Source organism: Drosophila takahashii, chromosome 3R (assembly GCF_030179915.1).
Source record: "Drosophila takahashii strain IR98-3 E-12201 chromosome 3R, DtakHiC1v2, whole genome shotgun sequence".
NCBI lineage: Eukaryota > Metazoa > Arthropoda > Insecta > Diptera > Drosophilidae > Drosophila > Drosophila takahashii.
The window spans coordinates 20,892,216-20,919,612 of NC_091681.1; the positions used below are offsets into that span (position 1 = coordinate 20,892,216).

At 45.3% G+C, this 27,397-nt stretch overlaps 8 protein-coding genes across 10 annotated transcripts in view; 3 read left to right on the forward strand and 5 right to left on the reverse strand.

Annotated features, from left to right (window-relative positions):
* LOC108064370 (uncharacterized) overlaps positions 1-4,012 on the reverse strand; it is a 35,834-nt gene extending 31,822 nt beyond the window's left edge. For all 3 annotated transcript variants that reach the window (XM_070216077.1, XM_070216078.1, XM_017151867.3), the window contains exon 1: positions 3,208-4,012. The gene's annotated coding sequence lies outside the window, so the exon portion shown is untranslated. The remainder of the gene's footprint in view (positions 1-3,207) is intronic.
* A 295-nt stretch (positions 4,013-4,307) lies between these two features.
* On the forward strand, positions 4,308-5,736 carry bocks (bocksbeutel). Its single transcript, XM_017152095.3, has one exon. It carries the CDS (start codon positions 4,378-4,380, stop codon positions 5,539-5,541), a length of 1,164 nt encoding a protein of 387 aa, XP_017007584.3. The 5' UTR covers positions 4,308-4,377; the 3' UTR covers positions 5,542-5,736.
* On the reverse strand, positions 5,613-8,822 carry P58IPK (dnaJ homolog subfamily C member P58IPK). Its single transcript, XM_017152094.3, has 3 exons — positions 8,312-8,822; positions 8,133-8,246; positions 5,613-7,191 (listed from the first exon to the last, which is right to left on the reverse strand). Exons 1-3 carry the CDS (start codon positions 8,406-8,408, stop codon positions 5,906-5,908), a joined length of 1,497 nt encoding a protein of 498 aa, XP_017007583.2. The 5' UTR covers positions 8,409-8,822; the 3' UTR covers positions 5,613-5,905.
* A 360-nt stretch (positions 8,823-9,182) lies between these two features.
* On the reverse strand, positions 9,183-15,722 carry LOC108064391 (zinc finger protein 883). The gene is made up of 6 exons (XM_017151896.3): positions 15,080-15,722; positions 12,778-13,597; positions 12,089-12,175; positions 10,975-11,445; positions 9,828-9,977; positions 9,183-9,771 (listed from the first exon to the last, which is right to left on the reverse strand). Exons 1-6 carry the CDS (start codon positions 15,230-15,232, stop codon positions 9,698-9,700), a joined length of 1,755 nt encoding a protein of 584 aa, XP_017007385.3. The 5' UTR covers positions 15,233-15,722; the 3' UTR covers positions 9,183-9,697.
* LOC108064350 (uncharacterized) lies at positions 13,904-14,594 on the forward strand. The gene is made up of 4 exons (XM_070217903.1): positions 13,904-13,942; positions 13,995-14,150; positions 14,206-14,373; positions 14,439-14,594. The coding sequence occupies exons 1-4, from the start codon at positions 13,904-13,906 to the stop codon at positions 14,592-14,594; spliced, it is 519 nt and encodes a 172-aa protein (XP_070074004.1).
* A 932-nt stretch (positions 15,723-16,654) lies between the features above and the next one.
* Positions 16,655-20,411, reverse strand: Son (Son RNA binding protein). The gene is made up of 2 exons (XM_017152129.3): positions 18,274-20,411; positions 16,655-17,684 (listed from the first exon to the last, which is right to left on the reverse strand). Exons 1-2 carry the CDS (start codon positions 20,131-20,133, stop codon positions 16,989-16,991), a joined length of 2,556 nt encoding a protein of 851 aa, XP_017007618.3. The 5' UTR covers positions 20,134-20,411; the 3' UTR covers positions 16,655-16,988.
* Positions 20,412-20,776: 365 nt separating this feature from the next.
* On the forward strand, positions 20,777-24,766 carry GCC185 (GRIP and coiled-coil domain containing 185 kDa). The gene is made up of 5 exons (XM_017152036.3): positions 20,777-20,976; positions 21,039-21,138; positions 21,195-24,202; positions 24,267-24,384; positions 24,455-24,766. The coding sequence occupies exons 1-5, from the start codon at positions 20,947-20,949 to the stop codon at positions 24,535-24,537; spliced, it is 3,339 nt and encodes a 1,112-aa protein (XP_017007525.3). The 5' UTR covers positions 20,777-20,946; the 3' UTR covers positions 24,538-24,766.
* On the reverse strand, positions 24,755-27,384 carry DCAF12 (DDB1 and CUL4 associated factor 12-like protein). The gene is made up of 4 exons (XM_017152037.3): positions 26,737-27,384; positions 26,112-26,666; positions 25,650-26,054; positions 24,755-25,294 (listed from the first exon to the last, which is right to left on the reverse strand). Exons 1-4 carry the CDS (start codon positions 27,001-27,003, stop codon positions 25,142-25,144), a joined length of 1,380 nt encoding a protein of 459 aa, XP_017007526.1. The 5' UTR covers positions 27,004-27,384; the 3' UTR covers positions 24,755-25,141.
* Positions 27,385-27,397: the final 13 nt, after the last annotated feature.

Consider the following 27,397-nt stretch of genomic DNA (forward strand, 5'->3'; position numbering starts at 1 on the left):
AGGGGAACGCCAAGTTGGTCAAGCTGTTGGCCAAGTTAAGACGACGACTTGGGGCTACTTTGGGGCGACTTGGGGGGACCACCACTCGGCTTATTGCAACGTTCGCCGCTGCTGTTTGCTGTTGTTTTTATTGGGGCATAAACACGGGCATAGTCAATGCACAGTGGTATTTTGGAATTTATAGGTCCCTATTAGAGCCCTGCATGAATGGATCCAATGAATTATTTTGAATTTTTTTTTGTTATATGAATGAATTAATTAGAATTTTTGAGTTTAATAGAATTGAATGAATTTGAATTTTGAGTTTAATAGAATTGAATGAATGAATGGCATGAATTCCGAAATAATTCAAACGACAATTTATTTTGAAGAAGAAAGGCCCATAATTTTGTGGTTAAATCTGCCTGAATTTTATTTACTATGCAGTTAACATTGATTTGTTAAAAATTATCCACTTTTTGTTCTCAAAAGAAAACAGAAAAAAAATCTGGAAAATTCAAAAAATTCATAAAATAATTCATTCAATTCATTCAATTCGAAATGAATTAGAACAACATTCAATTTATTTCATATAGAATTGAATTAAACAAATCAGAAATTTCATGGCATACTATGATAAAACAAAAATTGAATGATTCATGCAAGGCTCTAGTCCCTATGATAAATAAGAAATTTATTGGGGATATCTGAACATACCAATTATTTTCGAAAATTTGTTAAAATTTTTAAAAATGGTATACCCATTTTACAGCACCTATGTTTATACCAATTATAATTGGTTGTAATTTGCGCTTAATAGCTTGTAAATTGTCTTTGGTTTGTTGCTTTGCATGAACACAAATCTATTATCTTTCAAGGTGAGCCCACTTTGCCATGTGTTTTTTCTTGAAATGCCATTTATGCACCGATATCTGCAGGGGTTAAGTAATGCCATTGTTGGCCTTCTCGGCCCACAGTGATCGACAATTGGCCCGGTTTGCCTACGAATGGAGTAGCCTCTCCTTGTCAACCCACTGCCTCTCCCTCCTTTTCATCCTTTTCATTCAATTCTGCATGGAAAGAAATGCAGTTGAATATGTCATGATTTCTACATGATTTCCACAGGACTTATTACATTCATATTGTTTTCTAATAACTACAATATTTTCTCTGTAAATACAAAAGTGCCGGAGTATAAAAATCGAAATCAGCTAAAAACCAGTATATATTTTCGATTTAAGTATAAATATTAAATATTCCAAAATATTAATTTACATTATTTTTACATTTCGAATCAGGTTTTAATTCATGATATTTTTACCAAATCAAAAGGATTTTTCTTTCTGTGTGCTGATCGCTTCGATTTCTGTTCGATCGCTCGCCTTTTTAGCTTTGGCGTAAAATTGCAGAGCGATCTTGTTGCTGTTGTTGCTTTTGCTTTTCTGCCATTAAGGCAACAACGGCTAAAACACACACACACACACACGATGAAACAAACAGCGGGCAAGAAACCTGTAGAATTTACAATTACAACAAACAACAAACACACGGCGAGCGTATCTGCGTCAATGCTTTTTTAACGTTTTTTCATACTTTGTTCGCTTACTGGGCGCATTTGCAATTGAAGCGTGGCTCACACAGACACTGAGACGCACACATGCATGCAGCTAACCCACTTGATATCGCCATCCCCCTCGCACCGAGCGGCTTGAAGTCTGAACGTGTTTTTTATATAACTTTTTTATGCGCATAGTTTTGTTGTTCATAAAACTTGTTGTTGTCGCTTGTTTTGTTTTGTTTTGTTGTTTTTTTTACCTTTTTTTTATTATTATTTTCTGCATATATTTTTTTGGTGGGAATATTTGGCATTTTGTTTTCTTCAGTTTTGAGGAATTTTGTTTTTTTCTTGTCTAGCGATAAGTAGATGCAAGATACGAATGAATAAATGCATTTGGCTGTGAGTCATATGGGATTGGAATTGGTTTTGCCATTTGGTATTGGGAAATTTCAACAGGTACGGCTTCCCTGAAATATAATGGCCGAAACAATTTCAGCTTCTCATTTTTGCACACGCCATGCAATTTAATTTAATAGATAAATCATTTTCGAATCTGTTATCTCATTCAATTTAGTGTCAAATTGGAGCTCTATCGACTTTCGACTCCCAGCTTCCAACTCAATTCCAATCCCAATCCCACTCGACGACGACTACAATCCACTCAACTCTCATGACTTCATTTGGTCTTGTGCAATTTACTGATTATCTCATAATCATCTGCTCGTGTGCTTCAATTTGTTTCCAAGCGACTGTTTCTCCGCGGCTTAATGATGCCTGGAAATTAACCATGGATTACATAAATAAAATTATAAATTAAATAAAACGAGAAAACAAAAGCAGGCAACAAATTTGATTTTATTTAGTTGCGGCTGCATTTCAATTTTGGCATTTACAACATTTTTCTCTTGTCTTGTCGCGTGTGTGTGTTTGTTGTTTTCGTGCTGATTTATGCCGATTTTGGCCCAGCCGCGTTTTCAGTGAAAGTTGAGCGAGTTCAAAACAACCAAACAGTTAAAGGTTGTGTCAATGAACTAGGGTGGGCGAGTTCCCAAATTTGGCTAATGCCAAGGTATTGGGCTAATCTTTTGTTAACAATCAATTGGCTTATCGATACAAGGCCTCTCACGTGCCTCCTCTATCAAAGTGTTCCAAATATAGTCGGTGACCGGCTAAATGGGTTTATAGGTAGATTACAGGTTCAATTGCCTAAGACGATTTGTAATCTTTAAAGTGACAAAATAATATATGCTTTTAAAAGTGAGATAAATATTTTCCAAGACTTGTTGTGTTAAAAAAAACATGAACCCCTTTTTAAAAAATATTCAACAAAACCCTATTATTATTTTTAAGTGGGCTCTGGTTTGAATTGACCTATTGAGGTCTCGCTTTGAATAAAATGTAGAACAAACTAGACTTTGAACTGGAACCGATAGGTTCAGCAAAGTTTTTACTTAGAAAGATTGTTATATTTTTTTTAGCATTTCGGTAGTCGCATATTTTGCTCATAAAATCAAGCGATGTTTTGCAATATCACCTCTTTATATGAGTTCCTATGAGTTCTATACCTTTAAATATATTTCAGCCAATGCATAAATCACTATTTACAGAATATTCGTATTGGAAAAGCTGCAGTTTATAGACGCCTTAATGGGGTTTATTTTATGGCTCACCTGGTGATGATCGTTGCGGCAACAGGTAGTTGTTTCTGGTAAAGTGGACGGGCGATAAGAAGGAGGCCACGCGAAGAGTTTCGGCAATAGCGATATCGAAATACCAAAGGCAATTACTCGTTCACTTTCGATTTGATCGGCCGATAAGGCATTTACAGGGAGAACTCGGTGTTAACACGGGTAAGCAAAGAACAAACACACTTATTTTCTGTTTGCGTTTCAAAACAAAAACCAAAAATCTGTGGATATCTTTTATTTCGTTTTTCCCCCACTTTTTTATTGTGGTGTTTTTTTACGTTTTCTGTGTGTTTTTGTCCCGCTTGCTCTTTTGGGGCGCCTTTCTCACTCTTGTCCGCTTTAACCGGTTTTTTGGTTTATGTTTATGCTGCTGCTGTTGTTGTTTCTTTTGCTCTCGGCTTGAATCGAGAGGAAAATATGCTGCAATTGCAACTAGCAAAAGCAAATTGTCGAATGTTTCCAGCCACTTGCTTGTTAAAACGAAATAAAAACGAAAACTTCAAAACACCCGCGAGAGAGGAAAACTTAATAAAAAACACACGCGCAGGCGCAGAACGAAGGAAGGCGCAGGAATGTTGGGAAAACAGGTGCTAGCGTTTTTCGGCCGCTTCCCAAAAAATGCAATGTTTACTTTGTTGTTTTGTATTCGTATATCTCTCCCCTGCTTTTCACGCAGCGACTTGAGTTTTCTTTGGCTTGGCGAGCGCTTTCCGCGCGGCGATTCGTTTAATTCGAGCGTTGTTTGCGATTGAACACCTGTTGCGCGTTCGGAGTTTCGTTACGTTTTGATTGCACTTCACGTTGTTTTCGTGGACCGTTGGTCGACAGCCGAAATATACCACGGAAAAAGGCACAACTGCGGTCTGGCAGCACTGGTCAAGTTTGGAGATTTAACAACACTGGTGGGTTGGTTTTTTAAACTGTTTTTTGGATTAAATGATCATAGAAACACCTATTGTTGTTAGAATAAAATATTAAATATAAAAGAAAATTAAAAATATCTTAAATATAAATAAAGTTATCCTTTTGCAACACTCACTCAAAATATCGATAGGCACTAGCTATCGCTGCCGTACCATCGCCATAGCAACAGCAACAATCAGTGACGACATAGCTATTTTTGTTTTGACTTTCACCACATCGGAAATTAAAATGTCCGACACCGCTTTCCTGGACCAGTTGACCAACAAGGAGCTGCTGGCCAAGTGCCTGCAGCTCGGCCTGCCGGGCGTTCCGGTGAGGGACAGCACGCGCAGCGTCATCATTCGCCGGCTGAAGGCCGCAATCACCGGGGTGCCGCTGAACAAAAGCAAATCTGCGAGTAAGAAATCCACACCCAGGCGGGAAACCGTTCACGGCAGCCAGGTGGCGACGCCCACATCGGAGCCAGTGCGTCGCACGGCCGGAAGAAGTGCACCCCGAAGCGACGGCAGCAAGATCAGCGAGCAGAGCCGTCGCACCATCGCCTACGGACTGGACAACACCTCGATCTCGGGGAGATCTGTGCAGACCACCACCACGGTCTCGGATGTGGGCTCCCAGTCGGAGGACGACGACTTCTACATGGTGGACTCGCCGGGGATTAGAAGCCGCCAAGACAGGCGCTCGGTTTCGCTGACCAAATCGGGAGTTTTGACCACTTCCTACACCCGCGAAGTGGACCAGCCGCTGTACGAACAGGAGGATTTGCCCAGTAGGAGTTACACCTACGAAAGGCCAGCTGCTTCTCTTCACTCCCTTCCCACCTACGAGCCTCGCATCGAACCATCCTCATACAGACGCTCGGAATTGGGTTTCTCGCGCCCGCTGCTGACCCAATCGGATTTGAACTCAACCAGCTACCTGGAGGCCTCGGGATTCAATCCCTCACTGTCGCCCGTCTCGCCGAGAAACACTTACAGCGGCTCCGCCCGACCCTTTGGCGGTCCATCACCAGCTCCTCCACGCCAGCGTCCCAGTGTTCCAAGCTTGGCACGCGGACGGCTGCTCCAGCCAACCACCGCTGTGAACACGCTTTATCCGCAGCTTAATCAGTTCTACGATCAGCCGGATCATGCAGGCGAACCCATGGAAACGGAGAGTGAATCCGAGGTGGAGCAGGCGCCCATCAGGAGCAGCTTTTTCCCAACCAAACGTTCTCCTCCGCTGGCCAGGAAGCCTCTGGTGCGACAGCAGGACCAGGTGTCGCCCATGGCGCAGTTCCGTGCTCTGATCATATCGCTGGATCAGAAATATAATCTCAAATTCTACTTTATACTGGTGGTCACAGTGATGCTGGCCACCTTGGTTTATGTGGTCATGACGCCCAACTCCTAAGAAGATGCCTTTTAAATTTGGTTTTGGTTACTGCATTTTAAGACTACTTTAAATTCCAGACATTTTCCAAGTTTCAGTTCAAATTTGCAAGTCTTTAATTGCTTGTTTTCGCATATTAATTCTTTTTATACATAATTAGAAAAATGTACTACATTATAATTATTGTATTGTATTAAATAAACTAATTAAATGTAAGTGCTCAGTGTGTGTTGTTGCGATTTGTGTGGGTGGTACTCTCTGGGGGATTGGATTTCTATGCTTTATGCTACTATTTACACGCCATTCAAGTGAACAAAACAAACAGTGTAAAATCGTCGAAGGATATCGGGGATCGCGGCTAGGACATCACAAAGCAAATGGCTGACTAATTGAAGTGGAACTTGAACTGGAACGGCGATCCGTGCTGGAAGTGACCGAAGGGATGCTCGCCATGGAAGCCGCCGCGCTGATTGGCCTCGGGATCGAGGGGATCCTCGCCCTGGTCGAACTGGCGTCGCTTCTCGGGATCGGTGAGCACCTCCTTGGCGGCGGCAATGTCGATGAACTTCTTTTCGGCCACCTTCTTCTCCTCGTCCCGGAAGTTGTCGGGATGCCACTTCTGCGCCGCCTTTCTGTAGGCCTTCACAATCTCCTGTTTGCTGGCGCTGCGCTTAACGTTTAATATCTTATAGTAATCCCTGCGCTCCGACTGCTTCTGCAGCTTCTTGGCCCGCTGAATGCCCTCTTTCGCGCGCGTGTTGCTCTCATCCAGGTCGAGTGCCGCCTGGTAGGAGTGTATGGCATCGTCGTACATTTCAGTGCCCAGCAGCGCCTCTGCTCGATCACAGTAAACCTGGGCATCCTTCATAATATCCAGGGCCTCCTTGCACTGCTGCAGCGCTTTGCCAAACTGCTCGTCGCCGGTGTAGCAATTGCAGAGCACCTTGTGGCCCTCGTACCGGATCATCGTCTCCTCCGGCTCGTGACGCAGCACCGCCTCGCCGGCGGCTATGCACTCGGCAAACTGCTTCTCCTCGCGCGCCTGCTCTGCGTTCACCAGCTGCTTCTCCACCTTGCGCAGCTTCTTGTAGAAGGGAAAGCACAGCTTGTGCTCCGGATCGAACTTCAGGCACTCGCGGATCTCCTTCAGGGCATTGGTGGCGTGTCCAATGGTGTACAGCAGCTGGGCGATGTTGTAGTGACCCTCGGTGCTGTCCTGGGTCAGTCGGTTCACCTGTCGCAGGTCGGCGATGGCGGACAGCGGATCGTTGACGGCGATGTAGGCATCCGAGCGAGCCTGCCGGAAGGGCACAGCCCACGGCGAAATCTCCAGCAGCTGTGTGATCATGGAAATGGCGTTTTGGTGGTCGCTATGCAGTACCAGCTGCTGCACCAGTTGCCATTGCTCCTGGGCGGGGGCCAAGCGGGAGTAATGCTCCAGCACCAACCCGTTGTTGGGTTCCTCGCGTAGCACTTGCTCAAAGTCCACGATCGCCTGCTCGTACTCGCCGCTCTTCATGTGCACCACACCGCGCTGCACACGGGCGGCCGTGAAGTCTGGTTTTAGTTCAAGCACCCTGGTGAAGTCCTGGACGGCAAAGCGGGTCTTGCCGAGGGCCAAGTAGACGGTTCCACGCTTGAAGAGCGTCAGGTAGTTGTTGGCGTCGCCCTCTGTGGAAAGGGTATAAATATGTTAAATCAAAGTTGAGGGTAAATAGATGTAGGGAATATCCTTGGAGTAACCTTGAACTAATACAAATCTAGCCAAAAGTTGGGGCAAGAAAAGTAAATGTACTGTACCTGATAAACTACATTTAAATTAAACTAACTGACAAAACTAACAATCTAACTTTGGATAAAGCATTATAACTAACTTTAAATTGACCTAGAAATAATTATATAATTAATTAAGCATAAAAGTACGAATGAAAAGAAAAAATCAGTGGAAACCTAATAATTCGACCAATCGATTAAAATTTGCTCATCTTTTTCGTTTTTTATATGGAAATAACTATCTTGTTGGCCTTGAAAATTGCATACATACCATCTAATCACTATTAGTCTATATGTTTTATGATAATTTAGGGAAAATATGTTGAATGTGCTATAAAACTAACTAACTACTTTAAGTTAAACCTATACAATTTTAAACGTTTATAAGCAATGTAATTAGAATTACCTTTTTTTAGTAATGAACCCTAATCATCTTCGGATTAAATATTGCAATTAACTTTAAAATTTTCTAGAAATAATTACTATGTTTATGGTTAAGTACGAATGAGAAACTATGTATATTATATAATCACATAACCAAATTCGATCAATCCATTATAATTTGCTCATCTATTTTATTTCTTATATAGAAATAACTATCTTGTTGACCTTGAAAATTGCAGACAAACCATCTAATCATTATAAATGTGTATGTCTTATGATATTTTAAGGAAAATATGTTTAATCCTACAAAAACCCACTAACTACTCCAAGTTAAACCTATAAAATCAATCAAAATAACAGACAGCTGCTATGGTAATTCAATATTAAGCACTGTAGAACTTAAGATCTCAAGGGTATTCCAAGTGTGTCGTATTTTATTGGCCATTTGTAATTACCGACAGCCGCATGGTAGTGGGTCAGGGCGTCCGACAGCTGACCGCGGGCCAGGAACTCCTTGCCCAGCTCCAGATGGTTCTCAATGTCCGCCGGACTCGCCGTCGCCTCGGCGCCTGTGCGAAAAGCAATGACGTGTAGTTAGGCACTCGGCGGCGATAAGGTAGCCAAGTGTACGTACCTTCGAGGAAGAGCTCCAGGAGGAGGAGCAGCAGGCAGGCGGCCAGTTTCTTCTCGCCGCCGCCCAACATGAGGAGGTCGCTCAATGGCAAGGCCATGCCGAATGCTACGTGTACTTCGATGGCCGCACAAAACCAGTGTGGGCGTGATTTGGAGTTGATTCTCTAGCGACACGCACGTCAGATCTGCTTGGCGTGGCAGCTGGTAATCTCTACGGTGCACCCCGCCCCCTCTCTTCAGCTGGCGGCGTCTTCTTAGCTCGGCTATTATGGATTTGACTCCGTTTTTGGTCAACTTGCGGCGCCGTCTGCGTTTTGTATTCGCTGATTTCTGACTTGATCGGGCTGGTTGCTTGGGTTCTCTAAACGGTATGGAGTGTGCTGGTAGTCCCTGTGGACATTGCCACCACTGCTGACTTGGATTCGCGACCGCTGGACACTGAACTTTTCGCTTATAAATATTATAATATTATAAACTAAAAACTGACGTGTTCACGTTCCCTAGAGATGGGCAACTGGCGGCCGCAGGTGATACTTGTCACGGTTACCCGACGCGGTCACGAGTCACAGCTATCGCATGTGGGCGGTGACAGTTCAGGCATCTTCTAGATATTTTCTAGCTAGAAGTGTTCTAGTAAATAAATAAATAAAATATTTACACACAAATCTCAATAGAATTTTAAAAATTCAATTTTTACTTTTTTAAATTATCGAAAATCTCTATTATCCTTACAAGAGCTTCTCATATTTTCTAGCTATTTTTTAAGTTCTTTAAAATCGATATTTTTATTAGCAAACAATCGTAGTCGATAACTCCCGCCCTGTTTAAAAAAACGACTCTTCAAACTTTGGTCAAATGAATGTTTATTTCGGAACATGAATTTGGTAAATATATCTGCAACTACATATATTAAAATCCATAGTATATTGATATTTTAAATATTCCTATACGTTTTTGGTAATTATTGTAAATACTTCTCGGTTTCATCTGGAAATAAATGCATTTCTTGAGCATTAAAAGTATGCCGTGAAGCTTAAATTGCTCTTGTAACACCTTTTTTGTTCTCATTGCTTATTGCTTATCGCTAAATGGTCAAGAGGATATATGTGCTTGGAGTGTTGTAGGCGTTCTGTGAGATTAATATGGATCAGAGATAGAAAGAGATATGGGGCTCAAGAAGAAATGGGCAGAGATATATGGGATACAGGAGTAACATTCGCCTACGGAGTATTCTAAGTAAAGCTCTAAGCACATCCGCGTGCATATGGTCTAGTAATTGGATGGAGGGTATGGTATGGTATGGTCTATATAGGCTTGAGATCAGTGAGCTACGCTCGGTTTCCGTGTTGTGCTTGGCTATAACAGAATTGTTTGCTGTTCCACTTGGTTAGGAAATCACAATGTTGATCAGATCATCCAGAGGGTGGTCCGCAGAGGCGGCGTGTGTCTTTTGCATGTGAGCTGGAAGTGATTTTGATCGTAAGAGATGTTTCCTATGAATGGTCTGGCATACATACTTTTAAGCTTAATGTGCGTGACAAATCGCTCTTGACAGAGATCGCATTTATAGTAGGTTTTCCCGGTATGAACTCGCTGATGCAGCCGCAATGACTTCTCAAACAGATAGGCGCGACCGCAAATGTTGCACTTGAAGTTTTTCTCCAGTACTGAAAGAGATTGGAGATTGTTAAAATTGTTTACTTCAAAAATGTACCTCGATGAATGCGTTTGTTAAATTTAATTTAGGCTATTTTTTTTGTATTATTTTTTTATTTTTTTCTCCCTTAAAAAATGTTCTAAAATTATTCTGAGTATGGGGATCGAAAGTTAAATAGTGTTACTTATAGAATACTTTAACAGCAAAACTAACCATGAATCCGTTTGCCTGTAATACCCCCGGAAAGTTGGCCAATTTCAGCATTATTTTTATACCCGTTACTCGTAGAGTAAAAGGGTATATTGTATTCGTGCAAAAGTATGTAACAGGGAGAAGGAAGCGTTTCCGACCCCATAAAGTATATATATTCTTGATCAGGATCACTAGCCGAGTCGATCTAGCCATGTCCGTCTGTCCGTCTGTCTGTCTGTATGAACGCTGAGATCTCGGAAACTATAAAAGCTAGAAGATTGGCATTTTGCATGCAGATTTTAGGAGTTCCTACGCAGCGCAAGTTTGTTTCAAAATGGTGCCACGCCCCCTCTAACGCCCACAATCGCTTATATACGATTTTAAAAACTTTAATATTTTGGAAAAGTAAAAATGCAGTTTTATTGTGTTTATCAATACCTATCGAAATGTAGGAGAAACTTTTCAAGTCGGACCATTCGTTAAAAAGTTATGCGTGATCAAAGTTTTCAATCTATATCTCCATCTCCCTCGCACTCCCTTTACCTGAGTAACGGGTATCTGATAGTCGGGGCACCCGACTATAACGTTCTCTCTTGTTAACTTTTAGGTCCTTCAGCTAAGAATCCTTGCGTCGGGAAACTTTTTGGAAAACCCAGTTAAACTTGGGAATTTGTAACGAATTAAAATTGATCGCATCCATCGAGATAACAGTGTTATTATTATCACAAATATTTTACCAATACAATATTACAATTATTCCAAAAATATATCAAATATTTTAATATAATTTTTCAAATATAATAATATTAACTTACCCTCATGACTCAACCGGTGTTGGGTAAGCACATACTTGAGGGCGAAGGCCTTTCCACAGACATCGCACACATTGGGCTTCTCCTTCTCGTGCGTCTTGATGTGCCACTTCATGTCCTGGGCGCGCTTGAACCTCTTGGAGCAGTGTGGACAGGCATGTGGCCGGTCCTTCTCCGAGTGAACGGCTGCATGCCGCTCCAGCGCCGACTTCATGTTGAACCTCTGAGTGCAGCTGCCGCACTGGAAGAGACCAGAGTACTGGCGTTCCCGCTTCTGTTGCAACACCCGCTTGTTGTTGGCGATCACCGGAGCTCCGGGACGCTGCAGATGCTCCGCGGACATGTGGTGGATCAGATCCTGTTCGCTGGAAAACTGCTGGCGGCACAACATGCACTCGCTCCGCTCGATGGCCGTTAGATTCTCCCTGTGCCGCTCCAGCATGTGGATGCGCTTTTCCGCGTAGGATGCGAAAACTGAGGAACCAGTGAGATGTAAGTTTAGTAGTGATCGGTATTGGGTTAAAGGATAGCTAGACGTAGGGTGTCATGAAGTAGAAACATATGTATGCAGTCGGAAAAAAAAATCGTTTTGAAATTGATTTTCAAAAAGAGGAATTTAAGTTTAATATTATAGGCCGAATATTTTCTTATTTCCCAATTTCAGAACGATTCTAATTGTAATTGCTGGCATGCTGCTCTCCAGGATTTCGTACGGTGGATGGAGTTGGTTATGCATTGATTGGTTAGTTGGTTTGATGGGTTAAAACGCTAATCAAGTGGCTAAAAAGGGCATCAAAGTACAAAACATTTGCTGTTCGTTAATTGCATGCGATGGCTAAGAAGGTTTACAAAAAGAGCTGGGTTAGCCATTATGTTTACCGTTGCTTCGGGCTTGACTAACACTCTATAAGCCGGGCTTGGCTCGATTTCTATGGTCTTAAAGCGCTTGTTGGATGTGAGAATGTTGATATATGATGCGACAGATTGATATATGGTTAATGCTCATGTTCGTGAATAGTTTGATAGTCGAGGGATCTTCCAGAACCCCATGTTCGGAGGTGCGGAAGATCCTGTGTAGGTGTCCCCTCGAGCCAGAGGATCCTTCATCTTCACTTACCCTCCGTGCAGTTGGAGCACTTATAGGGCTTCTCGCCGCCATGCTGTCTATAAATGTGCCAGCGAAGGGTCTTCAGGTGTATAAAAGCTGGTGGGATATAATAAAAGGTGGTCTAAAATTAGATTTAAATAAAGCTAGACGGTATTTAAGATGATGAAATCCTACACAGAAAAAAAAGACCAAAAAAAATCATCCATTGGGAATTTTTTCATATCAATTTCGGTCTGTTTTTTGTTCATTTCAAAATGATATTTCCAAATATATTTATGATTTTGTACCATATTGATATGAAATCTTACCATTTTGTTATGGAAAAATTGATATGAAACAATATCAATTCCATATTGTTCCTTTTTTGAAAAAAAAAAAACTTTGTTCTCTTTATACAGAAATGTGGAAAATATCTTTAAAGCTATAAAGTTCATTCTTCTCTACCGCTGCTCTGCCAACACACACAGTATACTTATTCTTACACTAAAGAAAAGCATGTTCCCGTAAAATCGATATGGCCATGTAAATTTTAAATTGCAAAACCCATATCGTTTTTACATGAAATACTCTTTTCGACCATATCAAATTTACCTGGCCGCATATCAGATTAAAATTGATCTTAAATAATGTAAAATTGATCTACGTTTCATATCGATTTTTTTTTGGGTGAAGGTGAAATCCCTCCCAGATTTTCTTACTTTTTCCACAGAAGCCGCAGTGCTCGCTCTTCCTGGAGCTGGTGCCCGAGTGCGTGGCCTCGTGGCACATGAGGTGCCGCTGGCTGATGAAGAGCCGCTCGCATCCGCCGTGGCGACACTTGAACTGGCGGTCCGGATTGTGCCACTTCATGTGGTAGTTGAGGCTCTTGCGGGTGTAGAAGCGTTTCTCGCACAAGGCGCACTCAAAGTCCGTCTCCGAATGGTACTTCTCCACGTGATGACGTAGATTGTGCCGATCGCCGTACTTCTTGCCACACACCTCGCAGGCATATTGCTTCTCCACGTGGCTGCTCTTCAGGTGCACGGTCCTCGAGGCGGCATCCTGGAAGCGGGCCTCGCACTCCGGACAATTGTACGGCTGCTCCGGATCGTGGCTGGTGTTGATGTGCTCCAGCAAAAGTTGCTGCAGCTTATAGCTTTCCTCCGGCCGCAGGCAGAACTTACAGGTGTAGCTAATGGTCAGTTCCGGAGTGGCATATTCCTCCGGAGGTTGCTCCTCTTCCTCCTGGTCGATGTCTACGGCATCCACAAAAATCTCTATGGTGTCACTGGCAGTGTTTGGTTGTGTTTCGGCTGAAACCGTCGTTGTTAATTTGGTTGTTTCTGTTCCCCGGGGCTCCTCTGCTTGGTCCAAGTCCTCGGGGTGTTCCTCCTCCAGGCTGCTGGCATCGATCTTGTCGTAAATATTGGACAACTTCAGCTGAGCCTCCTGGCAAGCCACCCGGAATGCGTTTATCGAACAGAACTTGGTGAAGCAGTCGCTGCAGATTTTCTGAGGCAATCCATCATTGGGAGAGATCTGAAATTAGTTGTATCTTAATTTTCATAAGTACAATATCGGTTTTTAAACAGAATTTTGATATGGCTCATTAGATATACATTAAAAAAGACTTACGCTTTTAGAGAGTTATCATTTTACAGGTTGTTAAACGTATCTTTTTCTATCTTTAAGCCTCATTAGAATACTAATCGCTAATCGAATAAATAATTAAGCTGCTAAAAGCGAAAAATAATTGCAATAAAATGGCCATTACAAAATTACATTTTTAAACAGTTCTTATTGTTGCTCCATTATTGTAAGATGTGGAAAAATTTAAGCAGAAAAATGATCTATATTTTCATAGTTTTCTATATGGCTGAAAAGGTTATTATTTATAATGTGTTCAGAAATGGATAACTAATAGATTTGCTTAAAGATTTCATCCAACTTTGAATTCACCAACGTCGTGTGCACATCTTTAGATAAAAAGTTTGACGATTTCGAATATTGCTTTTTAAAGTCGGTGAATCGAACCTACAAATATTTATCTCTAAAAGTGAATTTATTCAAAATTCCAATTACGAAAGTAAAGGTATGTAGATAATAAGAAAAACGAAGAATTAAAGACGTAGCATTTTTATCCTTAGGTCAAAGGAATACTCTACAAACGATTCAGCGGCTACAGGCCTTTCATGTTCAATGTCACAGTGGATGCCTGCAGATTCTTGAAAGATACCAATTCGAACCCAATAGTTAATTACTTTTTGAATTTCTTCAGACCTTTTTCGAATATTAACCACACCTGTCCGTTTGATGTGAGCATATTGTAGGAATATTATTATTATTATAATAGCTGCAATTTAAAATTTTTTAACGATAGCATGATCTCATTGTGGAAAAGGTTCCCATCGACTTTGTTAACCACCAAGTTACGAAGGTTCTACCTTTCCCAGAAGGAGATTACCTATTGGAAACCCATTGGATTGCCTACGACATCGATCGGGCAGTGGTGAAGGTATATGGTACTATATCCTAGTTAATAAACTAATACATTATTATTATTATTATTATTACGTAATGTTCGTGTTTGCCACAAATTACTTCTTGTCAAAAAGAAAAAGAGAGTTTTTTAGGAAAACTTCAGATTGAGTATTTCCCAAAAGCTTTAGGCCTAACATGAAAATTGCCAGCATGTGCATAGTTTAACCCCAAGTGGCTTTCCCAGCGTTGTTTCACGAAACCTCTGCGCAATTTAATGCCAAATCATTGCCTACACACAAACTTTCACTTGCGAAAAGTTGCAATTTTCAAAGAGAGGTGGTTACAAGGCAACAATCACTCCACACAGTAGAAAAAAGATTTGCCATCTTTGTTAGAAATAAAAAATCTTGATTTTATAAAGTTTTTAATACACGATATTTCGACTTTAAAGGACTATAACTTAATATTTTTGGTAGTTTTCGTATACGAACTTTCATAGTTGATTTTACAATAAGGTTACTAATACTAGAGTACACTCACCTTCAGATTCCAGGTGACGAACTGCTGGCGAACTTGGGCCATCTCGCTTGGCCAGCAGTTGGGATGATGGAGGTCCAGGAAGTGGGTGTTGCTGCTGCCATTCTCGAAGTCGCACACAAACATGGAAATCGCACAGGTGCGACACGTTTCCATGGCGGTGGCCGCAAACAAAGTGGCCAGCGAAAATGCGGCAGTGCATCAGCAATGGCAATGTGCAACTGCAACTGCAACAACGCCCAAATTCGGTTCGTCGCCAGCCATTCATGTGTGGTAATTATGCAACTTTGTGAGTTACATACGAGCGATGGCTGTTTGCTTGTGCCGATTTGAAAACCGCAGCCAAATCCACAGCCACATCCCGATTTTCAGTGGGCTCGAAAGCATCTGTGCGTACGCTGGAGTGGATATTTTCACAACAAACGAATATTTTTGCACGTTTTTGGGTATTGGATGCTGGGACTGGGGCACTCGGAAAAGTTTTGTCTGTATCCGGGTGACGACCTCTGCTCCCCGTTCCCTATCCCTTGCCCTTCCTGCTGCGCGGCTAGCCAGTTCGAAGGTAATCCGTGTTCGCCATCCGACGAAGTTCGAGCTTCCGCGTGAACTGACCTTCGTCGAGGAGCAATCTTTTGGAACTTGCAGCGCCGAGAGACTTAACGCACACACACCCCACTGTTATTGGCCCAGTCGAAACAGCTGGCTTTGTTTGTGTACTTGCGCAAAAGCCCCGTTAGCCCCGTTATAATCAAAGCTCGCGTGCGAAAACTGCAAGCCCATGGTGGCACAGTGGGGCGAATGGGGCTCCAATCGCACGGTTTATCGAACTCCCCATGCCCCACTTTAATGTGGCCCACTGTTGAATAAAAGCTCGCTCTCCCCACTCTCTCTCTCTTTTAAAAGCTGTTCACCCAAAAACTTCAAAGTACGGTATTATGATAACACTGTGAAAAATTTGAAATTTAATGAGAAAAGAAATACATTTTAATGATTTCACAAAGGGGTAAGTCTAATTAAAAAAAAACTTTATAAAATAAGGAACTAATTATGAGCGGCCGTTACTAAGTTCACATAACGGCTATTGAAAAAGAGGAATAACAAGAAAGGAAGCTACCTTCGGCCAGCCGAAGCTTATATACCCTTGTAGATAAAAGAATACTCACTCGGTGCAGTTCCAGGGATTCCAGATTCAGCGTTTCGATTTATTTGAATTTTGTTTTTAAGTAGTCAAGAATCAAAACGCCTACTTCCTACAAAGTTACAATGAATTTTCTTATATTTGTTTGGGAGCCTTAAGATATAGTGGTCCGATCCGGCTGGCTCCGACATATGTACTACCTGCAATAGAAAGAAGACCTTCGGGAAAGTTTCATCGCGATAGCTTTAAAACTGAGAGACTAGTTCGCATAGAAACGGACAGACGGACAGACGGACAGACGGACAGACGGACATGGCTAGATAGACTCGGCTATTGGTGCTGATCAAGAATATATATACTTTATGTGGTCGGAAACGTCTCCTTCACTGCGTTGCAAACATCTGACTGAAATTATAATACCCTCTACAAGGGTATAAAAATATTAATCCTGAAGTTTAGAAATTTGATCTTCAAAGAATATGTATCTAAAATGTAGGAACAAAATTAATTAAAGTCTAATCAATTTATTTAGGATTTTTTGTTAGTAGTGTTGCTGATAACTTGAAATAATATTAAGTGGTAAAAATTAAACTTTTTAATGTTTTAAAAATGTTGTCAAAACTGTTTTTTTCTGCAAAGATGTGATATTTATACATTTCCTCCAATGCAGACGTACAACTTTTTATACTATTAGACTTATTGCTATCGTTATGTACAGTTTCGGGATTCTATGCTACGTACTAACTAGAAATTAGCCTAGGCCTAGTTGCATCACTAACTGGGCGGAAGGATGCCTAAAGCTCTCAAACAAATCGCGGCCGCGTTCAGCTTGGCCTCCTTCTTGTTGTTGCATCCCCTTTCCGGCGTATAAGTCTGCCCGTTGATCTCAACCGAGAAAAGGAACGATCGGTTGTGAGCGGGTCCGATATCCTGGCGCAGCTTGTACTGCGGCGGCGTCCACTTGTTCTTTGAGGTCAGTTCGTTGAGCACACACACGGGATGCTTGTCCTGGGTGACCAGTGGCGCTCCCGCTCCTCCCGTTGCCGCTCCCCCAGGACCACCACCTCCGGCTGGGCCGGCTGCGTTCTTGTTCCTTCGCTGGGCGCCCGACGGACGCGTTGGCGGCTGCTTGAGGTCCTCGCGCGACACCAGGCCTCGCTTGTCCAGCTTTACGTCCAGCAGAAGAGGCTGCAGGGATCCTGTTTTACATCTGCCCAGTCCCTCGCCCGGCTTCCAGCCCATCTTCTGCAGCAGCGCCATTCCCATGCCGCCAGTCACCGGTTTGGTGGAAGTCATCTGGTCCTTGCGCACCCACAGCTGCGGACCGCTGTTCAGCTCGTGGGCCTTCATCACTTGGGCTCCCGTGCTACCCGTGAACTGGCCGGGCAGGTGCTTTGAGTTGGCCCAGGATGACATGTTCCGCTGCGCATTGTACATCATCTTCAGAGCCTCAGAGTCGGCCGGATTGTCCTAGTTGGGGGAGAAACAGAAGAATTAGAAAAGGAATGGAAACAAGAATGATTTAGAACCATGGTTCGGAAAATAGCACACACTGTAAAAAACTTTTGTTATTAACATGTTAAATGTCAAAGTGTTAAGGCCAAAAAAAATTATTGACTTGTGTGTAAAAAATTGTATCCCACATATGTTAGAAGCATAAATAACATACACGTGTCATTTGTGTTATTTACACGATGTGTTATTAACACGACGTGTTTTTTACGCAGCGTGTTTTTAACACAATGAGCTTTTGTCAGAATTGTATGTTGAACTGAAAAATGCACGGTTTTCTAAGAATTCATATATGCTTTGAAATAGTTAAAACTAACATATAAGAGATCATGGCCCATATAGGTTTTTCATTTTCCCTTCGACTCGTAATGTCTGTGAAATGTAATTTTCATTTGTGTTAAAAACACAGTGTGTTAAAATTTTTTTTTTTTACATTTTAACACTTTTGTATTTGACACACATGTAAAAAATTTTACTCACACTGTAAAATAAAGTTTTTCATGTTTTTAACATGTGTGTCGATTTCCAAACCCTGTTTAGAACTCACCTGCAGCCGGCGAATGGCACTTAGGCGCTGGGTGATTATGCTGGAGACATCCATGGAGGGCGGCGTCACCTCCGGAAAGATGGAAGCACTTGGCGCAGGTGTCGCTGGTGCCGCCGACGGGATGGGCACCTCGGGTACAAATGGAGTAGCAGCCATTGGAGGCTCTTTGGGCGGCGGGACGGGTTGAGGAATAGCGGGAGTGGGAGTTGCAACTGGGATGAGAGGTGCTCCGCCCACCGGCTTAAAGGCGGGCTCCTGCTGCTCCTGCGAAGGTATCGACTTGGCGAAGACGTTCTTCGGCGTTTCCTTGAACATATTGGTAGCTTGCTTGGCCGGCGGTAGCGAGGGCAGCGGCACCAACGAATCCTTGCGCTCCACCGGCACCCACACCTCATTATTGCGATGCGTCTGGCCCGAAGACACCGGAAACTGCATGGTTATCGCCTTCGTTTGGTCGTCCTGTCGGGATGGTAGGGGCACCAGAGCCGTCGAGTTTCGTATGTGCATGACAATCGGCTCGCGCTCCTTCAGCTGAAAGGGATGATGAAAGGCTTTGGCATTGCCATTCTTGTCCACATCGGAATCCTCGTCGGAACTCAGATCGGACAGCCCGTCGCCGTTGGAGATCTTCTTGCAGAAGTCGGTCAGATCCTGGACAGTTCGTCCGCCGTAGCGCATCTTGACCAGCACCTTGTCCTTGATCTCCGGCGTCATGTTGGCCACGCCGGGCAGAGTGCCTCGCTTGAACATGGCGATGGCGTTCTTGCGCGCAATCTCGAGCAGGCGCTTCTTGTCGATGCCGAGCTCGCGGGAGCGAGATCTGGATCTGCGATTTTTCCTGGGGTTCCTGGGCTCCTCCTTGCCGTCGTAAAAGCTGTTGTGCGGCCGTCGGCGGCCATTGGAAGCCTTCTCCCGAAGGTAGGACTCCTCGTCGGAGAGCGAGACATCCGAAAGGTCGCGTGAGTGTCGGGATTTGGTTCTGCCCGCCTCAGATCCTCTCGAGCGTTCCGATTCCCGGTGTCCGTTGTAGAAACTGTTGTGCGAACGGCCACGCTCCTTTTCACGCTCCTTTTCCCGCTCCCTTTCGCGGTCCTTTTCCCGCTCCCTCTCGCGTTCCCGATCCCGTTCCTTGTCCCTTTCATGCCGCTCCCGCTTGACGGGATGGGAGGCCGTCTGGCTAACAGACTCCGCAGCGCTTCGCTTTCTGCTCTCAGACTTTTCTTTCTCCTTCTCTTTCTCAGCGGGTGCGGGAACTGGTGCCGTAGTGGCAATCTTCTCCTTGGATTTGTCCCTATCCCGGACACGATCTTTATCCTTATCTTTGACCTTGCCCTCTTTGTGCTTGTGCTTGTGCTTCTTGTGCTTATGCTTGTGCTTGTTTCCCTCCGCCTCCGAGTCGCTTAATTCGCCATCCGACTTGGACGGCTTCTTCTTCTTGGCCTTCTTTTCCTTCTTCTCCTTCTTGACCTTCTTCTTTTTCTTGAGCAGATTCTTGTCGTCCAGCAGTTCCTCCGGTGGAGCAGCGTTGAACACGCCGAACAGCTCGGCGAGGATCTCGTTGGAGGACTTCACCGGCACAATGGCCTTCTTGTCCTCCGTCGAGGAGGAGCTGTCGCTGTCCTCCGTTTCCTCATCCTGTTCCTTGCTGTTGCTCCGCCGCTGGGGGGCCAGTGATTCAGCCTTGATCTTGGCGTTCAGAGCGCGGAGTTTGGCCTCCACCTCGGCGTCCGGCCGCTCGCTCTTCACCTTGATTGGCGGAACCTCGGCCAGGGCGAGTGGCTCCTGGTCAGGAGGATTTGCCTGAGACTCCGCCAGTTGTGGCGGCTCCACGCTCGCCGCTTTCTCTGTGTTCTCCGTCATTGTCACTCTCGCTGGGCGTGGCTCGCCTCAGTGTCCACGCATGCTGCCGGAATAGCGCTGCAAATCGCCAGAATTCTCGCTTTTTGGGCCTAAATGTTTTTTTTTGCACGCCTGGAAGAAGGGTTTCAATAATAGTGATGGCACTCCCGATAGTATCGATAGCAAGCTGCGGTCCAAAGCATCGATAGTTTTTTAGCGATGAGAGGTTGAGCTTTTTTATAGCCAGTTTATAGCCTGTTGACACACATGGGGCTTTCGCTATAGCGACCGAATTTCACTTCAGCGACTATAAACTTTATAAATGTGCTAGAGAAGACGCAATTTGAAAAGCATTAGGATTGTTCAAATTGTATTTAGGTTTATACGTCCTCTCCCTTCAGCTTCAACGTTTAGCTGCAATTATCTATGTGAACACGTTCCCCTTTAAAATGGCAACAGCGATAGGTAGGCAATGAATAAATATTTTTAAAAGTTATTCCCGGTATTTAAAAATATTTGTGTTTTTAATAGATGGTTTTCCAATTTAATTCTAATTTTTTAACTTAATAAAATATGTTTTTTAATTATTAACACCATTTAATTTGCGCCACCTTCCCTCGCCAAGATGCCCATCACTAGTTTGACAGCCATGACAACCCTATCAGCTGTTAGTGTGGCACTCCAGTGTTTTCTTCACTCGGTCTGAATTAGGGTCCAAAAACATTTCCCAATAATCTAGTTAGCTGCCCGAAAGGAGAAGCCCCAATCTGCAAGGACTAATTCTTAAATGATTGCACCGCTATTAAATGCAAGGACACGAAGTTAGCAAGTAACATGGACGCCGCATCACCGAGGGAAACCCAGGTAAGTGGAAAGGTGTCACCAAAGTGGATGATGACGTCTCATCTTGCTATTTGCATTTGCAGAAGAACACGAATCCAATCGAGTCTTTAAGCAAAGATGAAATCATCGGCAAATATAAAGGCCTGCTGAACATTGCCAAGAAGGCAAAGCAGGCGAAGGATGGTGAGTTTGGGAATCTTCCAAAAAACAGAAGCCATTTCCTTGACTTACACTTACAGAACTCACCGAGGAGAATCACCGCCTCAAGGAGGCCCTAAAAAGGGCGGCGGAGAAGCAGAGCAGCCTGCCGGCCATGCAGGAGATGGTCCAGGACTTCACCGACAAGAACCTCATACTTACCGAACAGGTGAACGCGCTGAAGCGCAGGACCAAGGAGGATGCCGACCGCCTGGCGCAATTCGAGATCGAGAACGAGAGCCTGAAGCGCCAGCTTGGGCGGCTGAGTGACGAGAACGATGTCCTGCTGGCCGATGTGGATCGCATGGAGAAGGCCATGCAACAGGTCAACGCTTTGGGCAACGAGCAGCGCAAGAATCTGGAACTTCTAGAGGTCGACATTGCCAAGATCAAGGAGGCGGAGGCGGAAAACGCCAATCTTCGCCAGCAACTGGTCGCCGTGGCCGAGGAATCGACGCTGATGCAGCAGAAGTACCAGGGCATCAAGGAAATCAACTCGGAGCAGCGCAAGAAGTTTAACTCGCTGAAGGATCGCTTCATCGACGTCCACCGCAAGCTGAAGAACCTCAAGGAGTGCAAGTGCGTGCTGCTGGAGACGCAGCACGAGTATGCCGCCTCCGTGTCCAAGTGGCAGGTGGAGATCATCAAGGCCTCGCAGCTGCTGTGCGCCAAGATGATGTCCCTGCAGGCTGAGAACGAAAAACTAAAGCAGAGCAGCGAAAAGGCAGACACTGGAATCGTTCGGGAACGATTGCTGGAGAGGATTCAGGAATTGGACCGTCTGGCCAGAACGGTGAAGCAGCAGAGGAGCCATTTGGATGTGGAGCGTCTGCTGAAGAAGTTAAATGCCATCGAACAGCTGGCAGCCATTGTCAAAAAGGAACAGAAACTGGAGAGGGAGCAGCAGAGGATTGAGATCCCTTCCAGCAACCTGAATGAGAGCCTTTTCCGGGCCAAACTAAATCAAATGCAAAACCTCGTCCAAGTCATCGCAGAGGAGCGCAATAACCAACAGAGGCAACTGCAGGATCTGGAGGCCATTTGCATAGAACTGCGCCAACACAACGAGGATTTACTCTCCCGATTCCACCTCAAGGAGCAGGAGCATGGTGAGCTGCTCACAGAAATGCGCGAACTGAACGAGGCGCTGAAGGGACGCGGCGATGCCATTTCCCGCCTGCAGGAGCAGCACGAAGCGGAGGTCAAGCGGCAGCGCGATTTGGAGGCCCAACTCTCCAGCAGTCAGCAGGCGGCGCAGGAAAAGTTACAGAAGATTAAACAACTTCAGAATCGTGTTGAGGAATTGGAACAGGCCAATGCCGATGCCCAGAGTGATGTCATGTCCACATCCACGATTTCACGAGCCGACGAATTGAACCGGCTGCGCGAATTGGACGAGGGCTACGAGGAGAAGTACCACAAACTGCGAGCCATTGCTGCCAAGCTCAAGAAGAAGCTGCAGGAGCAGACGCAGCAACTGAAGGAGATGGAACAGAGCGGAGCCTTGAAGCAGGAGTTGGAGGCTGTGAAAATGGCCCAGGTGCAACTGCAGCAGGATCTAAATGCCGCCCGAGCTGAGAACCAGAAGCTCAGGTCCAAGGAGAAGGTAAAACCATCTAGTGTCCTCAATCTGGAGATCGAAGCGGCCGAAAAGTCTCTCACCGAAGTCAGTGCCAAACTGGCGGCCAAGAGCAGCGAACTGGAGGCCGTCCGAGAATCGCTGGCCAGCAAGGAGAACACCATCGTCCAGCTGCGCAAGGAGATCGCCATTCTGGAGCAGGCCAAAAACGGAGAGGCGACTCATTCTCTGGAGCTCAAAGAGCAAATCGATCGCATGCAGGTCCAGGTCAAGGATGCTGTTCACGGCAAACAGCAGGCGCTCACGCAGAACAAGGATTTGGAGCAGGCGGTTGAGCGGGTCAAGCTGGAGGCGGAGCAACTACGTCTTCAGCTGGCGGAGAGCGCCCAGCAGTACGAAACCAGGCTAAGCACAGCCACCCAACAGCTGACCACGCGAACAGAGGAGCTGGAGGTGCACTTGGCGGAGCAAAAGCGATTGGAGACGGCGCTCCGAAATGCGGAACGGGCGCAGGAGGATCTGCGAGTAGAGTACACCGAGTACAAGATGAAAGCACAGTCGGTGCTGCGCAAAAACCAAAGCAAGGGCTCCAACCGAGAACAGGAACTGGAGGAAGAATTGCTCGTGCTTCGCGAGAGTGAACGCAACCTTCGCGCCAGCAACGATGGAAGAGCTGCTCGCCTGGCCCAAATGGATAGCCAAGTAGAAGCATTGCGACAGGACAACGCTGATCTGCAGAAACGCAGCAAAGAGCTTCTCGCACTGGTGGACGAATTGCGCCAGCAAAACGACCTGCTTTCGCTGGAAAACCAACGCCAGTTGCAATTCCAACACGACCTAATGCAGCAGCATCGCCAGCAGGTTGATCAACTAGACGCCGGCCATCAGTTGCAACTGAAACAGGTGCAACAACAGTTGGAGGAGGCGGAGCAGAAGCAGATTAACGTATCCCAACATAGCACCGCTTCGGCCGCCAGTGGAGAGCCGAGTCCGGAACAGGCAAAGATCGATTACCTGCTCATGGACCACGAATCAAGTTCGGAAAACCATGCTGGCCACGATGCCTCCCTGGCGCAACTGGCCGCCCAGCGAAAGATATCCACTGCCTCGAGACGCTCCCACGACTTTATGCCGCTCGACGAGCTGCTCAACACTTCCATGAACCAAATAACCAGCGACACCGTAACCACCATCACGAATTTCGGCCGCAGCGTCTCTCAGCAGGAGGATGAGGAAGCGGAAATGACCGCCGTCCAGAGTGCCCAACTGCAGGCCACAAAGGAGCAGCTGGGTAAACAGGAAAGTCGCATCAAGCACTTGACTTCCCTGCTGGCTGAGAACGAGCAGGATCTGGCCAAACTGACGCAGATGAACGATATGCTCAAGGAGGAATTGCGACGCCAAGAACGCTCAGAGGAGCGCGAACAGCACATGCACAACTCCGAGTATTTAAAGAACGTCTTCTTAAAGGTGGGAAAATGCAAAAGAATATCTGATAATTTCTTGATAAATAAATTGGTTCATCAACTTGCAGTTCCTTACACTTAACAATGTGGACGAGCGCCAGCGTTTGGTTCCGGTGCTGAATACCATTCTCCGTTTAAGTCGCAACGAGATGGAGATGCTCAATTGTGTGGCCAAAGGACAGAAGGGTACTTACTAGCTTATCACAACCATTTTGAGGATATCTCTATTATATTCCCTCTTCTCTTTTTCCTTCAGTGTCTCCAGATGGCAGCAGTCGCAGCTGGACGGGATTCCTTACCGCGTGGAGTGGAGGAGGCAGCCCCAATAACAACAACTAAAATATACATTCATAACTATTGGTATTGATGGATGTGGTTAGTCGCCAGTTGCTTAGCAAACATTCTGTAAATCTTGTACAATTTCCTTTTATATTAATGTATTTTAAAATTGCCCGTTGCTGTTTGGCACACCGTACTTTGTACACCCTTATATATGTTCATATCCGTTGTGTGTTGAGCGCCCTATACAGCACTCTCGAGAGAATATAAAAGAAAATCAGTTTGTCAATGTTTTCTTTAATTTGAAATTCTATTACCATATAGATCAGACTATAAATCAGCTGCATTGTCTATAAATTAGTATTCCATTATTTGTATTGTATGTACTATATATAAATAGGATCAGTAGTTATGCATACATTTACACTTATGAACGGTGTATATTGTTCACACAATATAAAATATCATTAACATAAACCTAACATAAAGATTATTAAAACCCAAACTGAGTAATCGAACTAAATTAAAAACTTCGGACTTGGCGGAATACGTATGCAGGTGAACGCTTTTGAATCGAAATGCGCCAGAAGATTATAGATCACAAGTCGAATAACTACTTAAGGACTAATCAGTAATGTGAGCCCGGATCGCATCCATTGCTAGTCTATTGCCAAACGCCCGCATAGTTGCCCACCAAGGTGGCCGGCAGAGGTCCGCCCGCTGCGAAGAGCCGCATCCTGGTGCTGTCGTAGCAGTGGGTGTAGATGGCGGGCACGTACTTCACCTGCTGGAAGCCGTCCATCTCGTCCTCTGGGTACTGCAATAAAGACAAAATATAGACGTGAATTAGAGCAATGCATGAATGGATTTAATTATTTTGAATTTTTTGAATGAATTAATTCCAATTTTGAGTTTAATAGAATTAAATGAATGAATGGCATGAATTTCGAATTTCAATTCAAAATGAATTAGAAAAACACTCAATTAATTTCACATAGAATTGAATTATTAAACTAAATTAAATTAAACTAAATCCTAAAATTCAATTAAATTAAACAAATCAGAAATTTCATGGCATACTATGATAAAACAAAAATGGAATGATTCACGCAGGGATCTAAAGTGAATCCTTTCTGTGTTGACCAAACTAATAGCCTGACAACTTCACTTACCACAATTCCCTTGCTGCACTTGAGTGCAACGGTGCGCGAGGCATTCACACTGCTCTCCAGATACTTTCCGGCGCGGATGTCGTAGAACAGGAGCATGCCCAGACCCGTGCCGACGGTCAGGAGGTTTCCCTCGAAGGATGTGGCCCGAATTCCGCACCCACTGTACCGGGAGGTGATCTTCTTGATGGTCTGAAGCGTCCGCGCGTCCAGGAGGATGGTGTAGGAACGGCAGCCGACGGCGTACAGACCGTCGCTGTGGTAGGCAATGCTCACATTGTCCTGGCAGTTTGGCAGCTTGCGGGAGAGCGTCTGCTTGAAGGTCTCCGCGTTGAAGATGTGAATGTAGCCGTTCAGGGAGAGGGCAGCGATCTCCTTGAACTCCTTGTTGAAGCAAAGCGAACGGATCTGCAAGGGATTATGTTATATATATAGCATTATATAGCAATTTGTTACCAAACTCACCCTCTGGGCAGTTCGCACTTCCTTGACGCTGAGCGGATGGATAGTGGCAAAGGTGGGACACGCCTCCTCGCCGCCGTCCGGGAACTCCATGTGATCCTCGTTGATGCGCCACAGGGCCATGCGCGAATCCTTGGAGCCGGAGACCAGGAACTGGTCATCCAGCCAGCACATTCCCATGATCAGGTCGCGGTGCCCGCCCTCGCCAACGCAAACGGGGTCCAGCGTAGGCAGTCGATACACAGCGATGTCCGAGGAGTTGCGTGCTCCGGTGGCCAAGAAGGAGCGGCTCGGCGACAGCTCGATGGCGTGCAGACCACCCTGAACCTCGGGATGATTGGCCCGGCTGTTGGACAGCGTGGGTATGGCGTCCACCCGCCGCATGTTCACGTCGTAGACCAGCAGCTTGTTGCACTTTGTGCCGAAGACAACTTGTCGGCTGCTGAGCCACTTGGAGCAGAAGACCTTGTTGATGTAGCCCAGGCTGATCTGCGTTTCGCGCAGCATGTCGTGGGTGAGCACATAGCGGCTGGTGTACTCCACATTGACGCTGCGACGCTGCAGGAAAAGATGGGACAAAGTTCATGTTAGTAGGGTCAAGTGGTGGAACTGCTGACGGTTTACCCACATCCCGGAGGCCGCTCTCCCGGCTGCGCAGGTAGTCGCAGAGGTTGTATGAGGTGTTCAGCACCTCCTCCTGCTGCTGGGGCGTCTCCTCGTCGCTGCCCGAGTCCTCGTAGGTGACAAAGTCGTCCGGCTTGTCCGGTTTCCTCCTGCGCTCCTGGCGCATCGCCCTCTGCTTGGCCCGCCGCTCCTCCAGCCGCGAGGACACGTGGCAGGACGGGTAGGTGCCCACGACGCTGTCGCGGATGGTTCTCACCATCCCGTTGAACATCTCGAGGCGATTGTTTAATCCGATTTGTTGTCTTTCACTCTTTTGGCTATCATCAAAATGGTGGTGCGTAGACTAGAGCGGAGCGACTGGTTCCGCGGCGAGCCCAGCTGAACCGATAGTTTCGCCACGCGCGATAGTGGGAAGGTGGCACAAGTCGATAGTTACAAAATATTATCTTTAATTAATTTAATTAAAGATAACAGGAGTTCAAAGAGATCGCCACGCTCTTCCCAAACGGATACAATCACATCTTAAACTCGGATACCTTAAGCACACGGTCTCCTGCAAGCTGCCAAGCTACCAGAGCGATGTGAGCATTGTCTACCACAGCGATGGTCTGTATGCCGTCGAAGTTCCCATCCTGCTGGAGGCGCGGAAGCTTCAAACCATCAAA